The sequence below is a fragment of the Pseudonaja textilis genome, chromosome 2 (assembly GCF_049901715.1).
Source record: "Pseudonaja textilis isolate UNSWEBS1 chromosome 2, rPseTex1.2, whole genome shotgun sequence".
NCBI lineage: Eukaryota > Metazoa > Chordata > Lepidosauria > Squamata > Elapidae > Pseudonaja > Pseudonaja textilis.
Window position 1 is genome coordinate 196829219 of NC_141991.1, and position 13513 is coordinate 196842731.

At 40.1% G+C, this 13513-nt stretch overlaps 1 protein-coding gene across 5 annotated transcripts in view; it reads right to left on the reverse strand.

Annotated features, from left to right (window-relative positions):
• Positions 1–13513, reverse strand: part of RASEF (RAS and EF-hand domain containing) — a 50964-nt gene that overhangs the window by 24804 nt on the left and 12647 nt on the right. For all 5 annotated transcript variants that reach the window (XM_087926759.1, XM_026703844.2, XM_087926760.1 and 2 more), the window contains exons 2-4: positions 12242–12388; positions 8462–8552; positions 166–261 (exon numbers count right to left, since the gene is read on the reverse strand). In XM_087926759.1, coding sequence (XP_087782885.1) covers positions 166–261; positions 8462–8552; positions 12242–12388 — 334 coding nt within the window. The remainder of the gene's footprint in view (positions 1–165; positions 262–8461; positions 8553–12241; positions 12389–13513) is intronic.

Consider the following 13513-nt stretch of genomic DNA (forward strand, 5'->3'; position numbering starts at 1 on the left):
CAGCTGAAGTTGAAAAATCAGGAAATAAAGATCAGGTAAGAGCCCGGGTGGGCGGGTGGGCAAAAACATCAGCAGACATAGAACCGGTTCTATATCTGCTGCTCTTCAGAGTTACCGGTTCTACAGAGGTGCACAGAACCGGTAGAAACCCACCCGTGTACATACCATTTTTAGTTTTTTTATTGTCACTTGGAGATCTCCCACTTCAGTTTCATATTGACGCTTGAGATCATTCAAAGCTTCTTCTGCTTTACGCTTCTCCTGAAACATTTTACACATTTGTTAAATTACAAATGGCAGAGTTAAGCAGTTCTAATTCAGCAGAACACGTATCTGTTCTAATTATACAGTCAAAAATATTTGGCCAATCTTAAAGCATTCATATACGACTAGATAAGCCCAAAGATTTGCTATAGTACATATTTCATTTCTCTGCCACCTGGAAATAAATGCGAAGCACATACTCTACAATAATTATTAGCACACAAGGTACTATTTGACTGTGTCACAAGTCATCCTTGCTTCAATAAAAACTATGTACTAGTAAAACTGATAATTCAGAACTATCCCACAAAGTAAATATCACAGCAATCTTGCATTTACATTTGAGGAGTCTTTCTTTTTAACAGTACATTTGTGAAGAACAGAGTAAGATGATCAGAATTTCAAGAATGATAAGCAAACTAATTATAGGCTGCTCTTAATATTTAGATTGCAATTAATATGCAGAAAATACCCATTTACACTTTGTTATTGTTTTATCAAATACAAAACCATTCCTTAGCAGTCATAAATGTCCATTGTTCACACATTACTTGCAACGGTTTGTTTTTCCTTCTCTAAAAGAAAGTTTTCCTTACTCCACAGGAGAAAAACACTATATTTTGAAACTTAGGGATACTGCAAAAGCAATTTATAATCAGAACCAAGATTATAATTATTGTATACCATTGCTATTAGCTGTCGAGATCCACATAAATCAGTTTAACTAGAATTTATTTACTGGTAATTAGCTTGGTTCATACAATATACTGAGCTATAAACCATATTTTGCAAAATTTATTTCAGAACCTAATTTAAAATCGTAATATAACTTAAGGTAGCTTGTGAATCCTAGAATCTCTTGCTTATTTTGAGAGATAGTACTCAAAACTAAACCCAGAATTTTGCATTCATTTTTTTACTGTATTTTTCATGTGTTCATTGTTTGGAAGAATAAATTACACTATGCATGGGTGTCCACAGAAGCTTCCCTCCTTTGTCAAAATGACAAAAACAACATCTTATCACAAGCTCCACCCTGTGGAGCAATCATACAGTGTCACATGTACAAAAGAAGAAAGGCTTTCATCCTATCAGTACATGAATTTTGATAATTTGTTCCCCAATTTAGTTCACCTGCAGACACAGACACAGAAACACACACACACTGTGTTCTGATTTGGAGAAGAAGAAAAAAATTCTGCTTTAATCTACATTGACATCTTGGTCCTTCTAACTAAAAAGGGTGTTGGTACTTACCTGATACGCCCGTTCTCTGTAAGCTGTGAAGAGCATCCAGAAGTGGGAGGTGCTTCAGTCTCTTCTGGAAAAGCTGGGCTTAAAACTCCGGGACACTCCTCCTCCTCCTTGGGACACCTCCTCAGCATCCCCGTTTTGCGAAGACCGAGTGCCAAAGTCCAGGACTCATCACCTAATCTAGATCCCTGACTGGAATGGAACCCCACCAGACGGAAAGAAATGGGTGAGGCTGGATGCTCTTCACAGCTCACAGAGAACGGGCGTATCAGGTAAGTACCAATGCCCTTTCTCCCATGAGCTGTTCAGAGCATCCAGAAGTGGGACATACCAAAGCTTGGCCTGTCCTTAGGGAGGGACTCCGTCTGGATCGAAATCCACTCCTAAACTCTGTGGACCCTCTGCAGGACTCTTCTGCCAAATGAAGCATCTGCTGAGGCATAGACATCAATTTTATAATTTCTGACAAAGGGAGATGCTGAAGCCCAAGTTGCCGCTCTGCAAATTTCATCTATGGAAGCCCGTGTGGCCCATGCTGCTGATGTTACCGCACTCCTTGTTGAGTGGGCTGCAATGCCCTTAGGAACTGAGATGGACTGGCATTCGTAAGTTTTAGCTATGGTGGCTCTCAACCATCTACCGATGGTCGTCAATGACACCTTTTGCATTAAAGTGGAGGATAGGAATAGAGTCTCAGATTTTCGAAATGCTGCCGTGCGGTCTAGATAGATGCTTAAGGCCCTTCGAACGTCAAGTCGATGCCATTGATGCTCCAGTCTATGAGATGGTTTCAGACAAAAATTTGGAGGCACCAAGTCCTGCGCTCTGTGGAAGGCTGAATTTACTTTAGGAGTAAACGATGGATCCAATAGGAGAATCACTCTGTCCGCATGAAACACGCACAGGTCCTTTCTCATTGACGATGCCGCCAATTCGGAAATCCTCCCTGCTGATGTGATTGCAATTAGGAAGGCCACCTTATATGTCAGGAATTTAAGACTATCGGTTCTTAAAGGTTCGAATGGGCCAGTTGTAAGTGCGGTTAACACCTTGTTGAGGTCCCAGGTGGGATAGCGATGAATTACAGGAGGTCATAAGTTTGCAGCACCCTTAAGAAAGCTGCGGACGTGGATGGTGCACTATGGACCAGAGGTCACCCCAGGCTATCACCAAGACTAAAGCCACCACCTGTCTGCGTAAAGTATTTGGAGATAGGCCCTTGGTCAACCCCTCCTGTAAAAAGGCCAATAATTGTCATATTGATGGAGCAGTTGGGTTGATCTTAGACCCTTAGCACCAGCGACAGAAGGCGGACCACAGGGCCTCCTATATACGATTTGTTGAGGACCGTCTGGATGCTTGAATGGTGGCAATAGCATCCTCTGAAATCTGTTGGGCCCTTAAACGGCTACGCTCAACCTCCATATGGTTAGACTGAGCCAATGTGGGTTCGGGTGAAGTATCGGCCCTTGGGAGAGGAAAACTTTCGACAGTGGAATTTTCCAAGGTTGTTCTCTTGACAGGTCCTGTAAGTCTGCGAATCACGTTCGTCTGGACCCGTAAGGGGTGACCAATATCAATTCCGCTCGTTCCTCCAATAACTTCTGGATCAACCTGGGTATTACCAGGAGTGGAGGAAACACATATAGAAGTCTGGGAGGCTACTGACAATGCAGGGCGTTGACGGCCTCCGCCCCCTGAGTCGGGTACCTTGAAATATACCGGGGCAATTGGGCATCGAGGAGAGGCAAATAGATCAATCACCGGTTGCCCAAACCTCCGCACTGCTTCCTGGAAGAAAGACAGGTGTAGGCGCCACTCTGCCTGATCTATCGTGGCCCTGCTGAGCCAGTCCACTGTGTTTAAGGCCCCTGCTATGTGTTCTGCCTTGAGCGAAAACAGATTGGCCTCGGCCCCTTTGAACAAATTGGCCATTTGGAATGGGTACCCCGTCTGTTTACGTGGGCCTTGGGTGTGATATTGTCTGTCATGACCAGAACATGGCATGATTGGAAAAGGGGTAGAAGCTGCGTAAGGCCAGGTGAACTGCTTGAAGCTCCAACAGGTTGATGCTTTGTGATTGCTCGGAAATAGTCCAAATTCCCTGCGCAGTGTGGGATTGGAAGTGAGCTCCCCATCCTACCGGGCTGGCATCGGTTATGATCGTTGCCCTGTAAGGTTCCTTGAAAGGACACCCCTTGTTTGTTGTGTTTTCTGACCACTAGCAGAGCGATTGGAGAACATTGTGCGGTACCTTTATCCGGACGTTGGAAGTGGCTCTTCCGGATCGCTGGAAAGGTAGCAGAAACCATTGCAGCTCTCTAGAATGGAATTGAGCCAAGGCACAATGGAAATACAAGAAATCAGTTTCCCTAACAGTTGAGACAGCACTGCCAGGGAAACCCTCTTTAAGGCTCTGATCTTTCTGGCCAAAGACTGGATACTGTTTAATCTGTCCTGAGAGAGAAAGACCTTGCCCTCCACGGTATCTACCACTGCCCCTAAATGAACTAACCTAGTTGAGGGGATCAAATGGCTTGTATTCCAATTTATGGAAAAGCCATGACCCTGAAGGGTCTCCAGAGTAATCTTGGTATCCAATTTTGCTTGATGTCTGGAAGATGACAAAATTAAAATATCATCCAGATAACATTGTAAGTGAATAGATTTGATTCTGAGTGAGGCAGCCAAGGCCGCGAGGACCTTGGTAAAAGTCCTAGGGGCCGAAGCCAGACCGAATGGTACGGCAATATATTCGTAGTGCCGATCACAATAGCAGAATCTAAAATATCTGTAGTGAGCAGGTCTAATTGGTACATGTAGATAAGCCTCTGTGAGATCTATGGAGGTCAGGACATCGTTCTCTCTGATGCTGAGCAGAATGGACTGGAGAGTAGTTATCTTGAATTTTCGATAAACCAATGATCTGTTCAGACATTTGAGGTCTAGAATTGTCCTCCAGCACCCCCGAACTCTTTGGGACCACAAACAATAGAGAGTAACAGCCGTGACCCCACTGTTCAGATGGGACCTCTCTAATGGCCCGAATATGTAGAAGATGATTGATAGCCTCCTGCATCAACGGCCTCTTAATGGGGTCTGTGGACCTAGGGCTCCTAATGAAAAAGTTCGGGGGGGGAGGCTTGAAACTCTAGCACCAAACCAAACCTAATAGTGTCCTTGACCCACACACCAGAGGTGGAGCTGTCCCATTGATCAGCAAACAATTTTAGCCACCCTCCAATGGGAACTGCTGTCAAGGACTCACTTTGGGTGACGAAAACATCGGCCTCTGGTGCTTCTGCGGTTTCTTGTGTTTTGACCTCCCTATGGACCTCTATCGGAAGATTTAGACCTATCCTTTCTAAAACTGGATCTGTAGCCTGATGTTCTCTGAGATCTAGGAACATATGGGCCTTGATAGTAGGGCCGAAAGGAACCCCTTTGAAACGACTGGGGCGTTCTGTTTTCAGACCTCCGAAAGAGAGGGGGAAGCACTTTTTTCTTGTTTCTATTCTCTATAAGGAGAGGCTCCAAGACACTGCCAAATAATTTATCCCCCGATATTGGGGCTGATGCCAACTTGCATTTATGCTTGGTATCCGCCTGCCAATGTCTGAGTCATAGCAGTCTCCGTGCTGATACGTGAAACGCTATGGCCCTAGATGAGAATTTGACTGCATTAAATGTGGCATCGGCGGAGAATTCTGCTGCTGCAATAATTTTAGCTATGTCCTGGTGGGCTCTGACATTTGACGCCGGCAATATATCCCTCAAGTGGAAGAGCCATCAGAGGGAGGACCGAGTAAAAAAAGGATGGCGCTGTAGCTGCCCTAATGGCCCAGGCGTCAGAAACGTGCGCCCTACGGAGTGCCAACTCTGCTCTTTTCTTCCGGTCTCAGGGCTTCCTCGGCCTCGTCGGGAAAGGTTGAAGAAGAGGCCAGTGCCACAATGGGCTCATCCACCTCCGGCGTTTTGAAAAAAATTGAAAACTCTGATGCCAAATTATAATATCGTTTATCGTACTCTGTTGGGGCTGGGTATGATGCTGCTGATGCCCATTGATTTTGTACTAATTCAGCAAACATACAAGGGACAGGAATATTTTCCGCCTCATTAGCCGGTTGTGAGAATATTAGCTCCTCGGATTCATCCTGAGACCCTGTTGACAATGGATGAGGGTTTGATGTGCCTAGTTTAGCAGTGTTCTTTGCCTTGAACAGTAAGGATTTAAAGAGGTGCGGACAAAAAAGGCCAGAAAAAGTAGGTTGGTCCGGAATGAGGCCTTCGTCGTCCAACATTCCCCGTTCTAGTGGGTCAGCCACTGACAACACCAAGTCCATCTGATGGATCGACCCCACCACCATGGGAACATCCTGATCCTCAAATTCTACCTCCTCCCAAAGGCCCTGGGCTGGTATGTTAGGAATATTGGGGAATACCTGAGTTTGATGTTGTCCCATATGTGCAAAGGATCGAGCGGACAGGGATCCCGCATCCGAAGCGGCCAAGAAGTGTCTGGTCCTGATGGATTGCTGAACTCCTACCGCCATGCCCCTTTGAATCGCCATCTCCATCAACTGCCTCATTTCGATGGGGATAATATCAGGTAACCCCTCCTCCTGTCTTAGGCCGGCGACCATGGGGGTGAAGGTTGCCTCTAGGATTTGCCGGGCAGTGCTCATTGGAGGAGATGTGCCTATGGGAAGTTGTCCAGAAACAGCCTGCCTGGGCTGGGTGGATAAGTCCTAGGGCCCCAACAATGGACTTGGGTCCTGATCAGATTGTTGTGTCATAGACATCTTGTTTGCCTCCCTGGCTCGTTTCTGCAATTGCCTTTCCAAAGCTAGGTGCTGTCTATGGGCATCCTTATCCTCCGCCTTAGAGGCCTTTTTGGGGCCCACTGGCTTATCTCGGGACTTGTCTTGGAGCGGGTTTTTTTTGCTTTTTTTTTAAGGCGTTGTCACCTTCCATTGTGGATGACTGATTCTCTTGCCCCTGACTTTAATTTTTAATTAAATTTTTTTATTATTAGTAGTAGTAGTATTAGTAGTTTGGGGTGATGCCTTCCCCTGTGGTTGAAAGTAGAACGCTCCTCCAGGAGAGTAAGTCTATATCTATATCTATATCTATATCTATATCTATATCTATATCTATATCTATATCTATATCTATCTATCTATCTATCTATCTATACACACACACGCCTGTATACATATACACATGCCTATATCTATATGTAAAACTGTGCATATGGTAAACAGTATCTAAGAGCCCCCAACAAGGGAAACCGCCAAGCGCTCCAAGCAAGAACTTTCTGAATCCCTAGTCCCCAACAAGGGAAACCAGCTATACAGGATCTGAGGTAATCCATTCCTGTCAAAACCAAACGTCCCGCAATTTAAATTGCACTTGCAGTTTCACTCCAAAGAAATGATCCGAAGGCAATTGCAAAGAAATGCCTGTTTAATGACTAGCCTGCTTATCCAACGTCAGCCAGACAAGGGAGAACTAAACCCAGGGAGAACAAAGTGGGAAGGTACTGCCCCGGTCCCCAAAAAGGGAAACCAGCGGGGAATGGCGCCTGTGATAATTAGGTGTGAACTTGAGCCAGCCGTTGAAAAAGGCGGGAAGCAGAATCTCCGTTGCTAATGTCTGAGCCATCTAATGAGCCGCTGCTGCTGAGGCTCTAACTTGCGAGTTAAATGCTCCTGTCAGATGAAACAGCAAGACGAAATGAGCCACGGATACGAGCGCTCCACTATGATCGCAGAGAAGACGATTGGAAAGTTAGAGGCAGTAGCCTCAAGCTGCCTGTGGAGGTAGCCTCAAGCTGCCTGCGGAGTGGCAGGCTCCGCTATTTACAAAGAAACTGTTTGTTTTTTGAACTAATCGAGGTAGCCTAATAGAGGGACCAGCCTGAAAAAGCCAAATTAAATGGGGAAGATTTTTAAAAGCTAAAATAACCCAAGAGCAAACCTGAATCAGAAACCGTTCCAGTCAGGGAATGCACAACCTCTTACCACAAAGGCTGAGCTAAAACTGGGGGACGCTGAGGAGGTGTCCCGTGGAGGAGGAGGAGGAGGAGGAGGAGGAGGAGGAGCGTCCCAGAGTTTTAAGCCCAGCCTTTCCATAAGAGACTGAAGCACCTCCCACTTCTGGATGCTCTGAACAGCTCATGGGAGAAAAGCAGTCTTAACAACAGGTCATGATCAGATTTCTTATCCACAAGACCTAAAAAGCCCACTATTTATGACTCTATACTAAGTATACTAAGTAGTTATTTTTAGTTATTATAGGAAGGATTCAACCACACTAGTAAAGCTATAAAAATGAAGTAGTAATCTGATTTGACAACCAGAGATTATGTGAAAGAAATCTTCTAAGGATACAGAGATGTTCTAGGATACCACTTTAGTAATACCACTAAAACTACAGGCATTTTCTGTAGTCAATGTATGTAATTATTTTACCATATTTTAAGATAAGAGATCAAAATTTCTAGTTAGAACTATTTGTAACTTCAGTTCTATAATAATATGTAGAATACAGTTTTCTTCCTTTTAATTATTCCTGAGATTTAATTACCAAAAGTTATATCAAGGAAACCAGAGACCCGTAAATAAATGGAAATTAAGAATATTGTTGAATGGAAAGTAGAAAGAGAAACAAAGCTGTCCACATTAGCCCAATTCCAAATATTTCTATTTGCGCATGATCTTTAAGAACTAGGATGGAAGCAATTGTTATGATGGAACCAATTGTTAGAGAAAATACTGGCTTTGTACTGTTTTGCATTAGAGGCAAAACTAAAGAGGAAAATAATGCAGAGAAATGATCCATACATCAAATCTGAAGCCAAAAAAATGGAATTATTTTATTTATTTTGTTAAGGGAAGCAACCCTTTCTAAGTCATTAGCATTGTAAGCATTGATTAGTCACCTCCTTCTTGACTTTACGTTCTGTAGCCTGTATACGCTGCTCCATCTCCTCTTCTAGTTCACCAAGCTGCATTGCTGCTTTATCTTGTGCTCTATAAAAGTGAATATTCATATAAAACAATCTTAAAAATAACTGGGGCAATATGTTTCAAATCAAGAATCAGAACAAAGGACAACAGACTATATTTAAATAACTGGCAAACTCTCCTTCTGGCTAATGTGACATTATATACTTTTTTAGCTACTTTTTTAGCTACTATATATATATATATAGTAGCTAAAAAAGTAGCTAAAAAAGTAGCTAAAAAGACATATAAATTGCTTTTCATACCCAATTATCCTATTTATCAAAGATCATAAACACTGAACTATAGGGATTGATTGTCTCCATACAACTCTGAACAGAAGTTTTTATATTCCTCACAGCAATAAGCAAATTACAGTATCTGCGGAAGGGTCTGACCTTGCAAAACTAGGCACTAAATCTCTCTGGGTGAAACTGATGAAGATGTAAATGAATTATCACACTGATACCATAACTACAAATTTATATATGTGTGTGGGGACTTCCGGTTTGCTAGGCTTCGGCGGCGGCAGGAATCCGCGATCGTGTGCGAATCCGCGATCGAGATCCGGGTAGGGGCTTGGGGGCATCACAAACCCCCTCCTCAGCCGGCACAACTCCCTTTTCCAAAGGCGGTGGAGCGGCGGTCAGTAATGTGGCAACAAAGAAACTTGCAGCCGGACAAGATTGTGCAGGAGGAAGTCAGAGAAAGTGAAAGTTTTTGGCTGAACCGGGACAATAAGGAACCCCTAAATACCCTGGCAATTTAATCTTTTATACGATACATTGTTTCCCAAGAAGATCGTAAAAGCGGCAGAAGAAAGCAGAAAGGGAAAGTTATTTTTTGTCACTCTCCTGCCGAAAAACCTGCTTTGGCACAGAAGGTAACTAAACTTGAAAGCCAAGGGGATATTAAAGATTTTTGAATATTGGAATTAAAAACTAAAATTCTTTTGCTATAAGTGGGAAGAGAGAGGTAAAGAACTTATATTAAGATTTTATTGGAGGAGACGGCTTGGAGCTTATAAGACTAGAAATAAATGGCAATAAGACTTCTAAAAAATTATTTTGGAACTGTGTAATTGAATTCTACCCCAAGAAGAGAAAATATAAAAAGAAGAAAGTGCTAAATGAAACAGTTTGTCCTGATTTGGATTGCTTTGTGACTTTTGGACATTATTCCTTGAAAGACTAAAAACATTTGGGTTGTTTTAAAAAAAAAAAATTATAATGGCATTATCTGTTGAAGAATTACAAATGGAATTCCAAAAGCTAAAAGAAGAGGAACAAGAAGGCAAGGGCTCTTCTGGATCTATTTTTCATTTTTTAGAAATGGCTATTTCTACCTATCAGGATTTAAAACAACAAGAAAGTTGGGATGATGAAGAAGAAGCCATCTTTAATGGACAAATAATCTTAGTTGAGGAAGAAAAGAGAAAGAGGGGAAAGAAAATGGAGAATTCAGAACTTAAAAAAGCAACCAAGAAAGGGAAAAATAAGGTGAAAAATCGATACAATGTCAGAAAGCAACAGAAAAGAGGAATACAACAGAGAGGGGAGACTAAGAGGGCGGAGATTAAGAGATGGGGGGGTAAAAAGGCTAGAATTGACAAGAAAGGAAGGGAAAAAGGGAAGAGAAGTCACAAAGGCTTAAAACAAGATGTTAAAAAACGGGGGGGGGGTTTAGAGATAAAGGGTAAAATATAATTTTAAAAAAAGATTCTGCAAAAGTACATAAGACTGTATTGTAGATATTAGTATTTGAAATAGAGTTAGAAAATTGGAATATTATATGAGTTAACAATACATTAAAGGGAATGTATAAAATGTCTAAGATTTAACAATAGAGTTTATTGAACATTGTTTTTACTATATTATAAGCATAATTTCTCTTTTTTCATTATTTTAAAATGTAGTATTTAGAATGTACTAAGCAGAATCAATATGGAAAGTATGTATTATTTTAAGTATTAAATATAGGGGAAAGATAAAAAGGCATTATACTTCAATCAATATTACAGGAGAAATATTGTATTAGAAAGAAAAGATAAATAGATAATTGAAAAAGAATGGACAAAAGATGCAAGTATAGCAATTTAAATTGAGATGAAACAAATAAAATAGAATTAAGAGAGTGAATAGAGGCAAGAAAACATATAGAAAATATAGAATGTTCAATAAGATATGAAATAGTATATAAGGTGAGCATGAATTTGATTTATGTCTGTATAAAAAGATGTAACCTGGGGTTAAGCCGCTTTCCAAAAAGAAGTTTTATGTATTTATATTTTGTTTGTCTATGTTTGAAAATTCTAGAAGAATGTTGGAAGAGAACAATGGAATTGTAAACAAGACAGATGGAAGTACATAATGAATAAAAAGATATAGAAATCAAGACAAAAGAAATATAATTGAATAGAAGGAAAGGGAGAAATAGAGAGAAGTTGGAAAAAGATATGAAGTTGAATATATAAGATAAATATGTATTTCAAATTGTGTTTGTATGGAAACGTGATAATCTGGAACTATGCTGTTTTTAAATAAGATGTTTTATGTTCTTATATTTTATGTTTTGTTTGTTTGTGTATTGTTTTTTAAAAAACTAATAAAATTTGTTTTTTTAAAAAAAAAATTATATACGTGTACGTGTGTGCATGTGTGTGTGTATAATTACAGACTATATAGTCTACCTTATTTCCACCTATAGCATAATTCACTGGAAAATACCAATAAGCCAAAATATAGAAAAGAAGCATAGTCCAGATAGTCTCAGAATGTTGAAAGTTGGGAGCAGGAAAAAACTGAACAAATGCATATAATAGCAGCATTCATATCTTATCCACTAAGTATATCGAGAAATAGCTCTATTTAGTGGCATCAGAATCTCATCCTGGAGAAGAAATTGTCTCAGAAAGAATGCAGGGAATGTACACATGCAACTGTCTTCAATGGAGAAGATTTAGGGGCAAGAGAAGACAAAGACTTATTTGCATAAGTACAGAAGCGCAAAATGACTGCATAGGATTTGAAATAAGATTAGGTATTATCAGTGCTGTGCCATCTCTTCTATCAACTCAAACTCAACTTATATGGCTGCCATTCTAAAATTAAAATACTTATGGTGTCCAAGTATTTGGGAAGCTACAGCCTAGTTTGTGCCTTGTTGAGATAATATGAGAAAATTAGTGTTTTAACCATTAATAAACCAAATTCCTAATTTCTATGTAGCAATACAGTTTTCGCTTAATTCTTCCTTCTCTTCCTTTCAGCCTCAAATTCTTTGTGATCAGAAATCTCAAAGTTAAGTTAGAGATACCTGTTCTGAAAATGCTATTTTAGAAAACATATAATGGATGTTCACAAACTATAAAACAAACAAAAGCTTCAAGTATATTTAATCATTTGCAAGGGTCATGATAGCATGATCTTTGTAATTCATTTGTTCTTCACCCACATAATTTATTGGATATTTAAAGCATGAATAAACAAATTAAAATTCAATACTGCAATTCCTCCATCCCTTCCCATCAGCTCTGTTGTCTGGGACTGATGGAAGTATTTGAATCCAATATTGCTCTGGATATGGTCTGGGCAATCTTTATTTACTTGATGCAGATGTAGATATGTCCACAGTTCTAAAGGATACTTCCCACTTCAGATTATAATAATATAGTCTAATCTAGTTTCATCATAAAATACAAACCCAGTTAACTCTACCTTTTTACAGCGATGGCCAAGGTCTCCATTTCTGTACTCTGCAGCTTGATCTCTCTAATAAAGTTCTTAATAACATTTTCATATGGTTGAATTAATCGTGGCTCCACTATATTGATGTTCTGATACAGAATGCTGACCTGTTCTTGCCTAGAAATGAGGGAGAAATCAAGTATTAAATGTTTTGCAGTTGTATTCAAAAATAAGAAATTACATGGAGATGTCAAGGAAAATGGGTAGATGGAACAGACATTTTATTAAGATTTTACAAATAAGGTTTTATAAACTAGGTCAATAAATTCATAAGTAAGAGCAAATTACAGATTACAAAAACAGACATATTACTCGTTAATATGATTTACTTTATTTTGGTGTAAGCACTGTGATCTTAATCTATCCTGGAATCAAAAAATTTCCAGAGATTTAAATTCAAAATCTGTTTACACAAGCACTGAGGTTATAAAAATGTAAATCCACCGCATGGATTAAACACATACGCATATGTAATACTGGAGAAACTTTTATAAATAAAAATGCTAACAGGAAGGAATCAAGTTTGCCCTTCATATAGGAAATGCTTCTAGTATAGGATCAGATCACTGTCCCACACAGACAAAAATCCATCAAGTTCATCAAATAAGTGATCTGGATAAAACTCATCTTTCTGATATTGCTCAATTTAGATCTTTGTTAAGAGCAAAAAACCAGGTCCATACATGAAAGTTCAATTAAGCTGATTTATTACTAAAAGCCTACTCACAGAAATCTTAACTAAAGGTCCAATTCCTGGTTAAAATTAGATAAGGGTCAAGGGTCAACAGCACAGGTAGAGGGAGCAAGACTTAATATTCTTATGGCTAAGTAGGGATTCTAGACTGATCCCTCTTTTTCCTTGGCCCCCAGGTACTGCCATTCCCTTCTCTACATTCTTTTGCTAACGAATATGGCAAGGGGAAGTCAAGGGCTGAAATGGGCAGTGGAGTTCTTATGAAGAAACACATCACAAATGGATGCAGTATTTTCTGTGGATTGGGAGGAGATGTTATCCCTTTTGATGTTTTTAAAATTGCATTACATCAACTTCAGGGCTAATCCCCGCCTTAAAATGGGAGCAAATAAATCACTGATTTTGGGCTGTTCGAGGTTGGAAAGAATTTTGAAAGATCTTAAAATCAAAGTTTGTCAGAATCATATGCAGCCTGGAACTAGCATATTATAGTCCTCGACTTACGACCACAATTGAGCCCAAAATTTCTGTTGTTAAGCGAGATATTT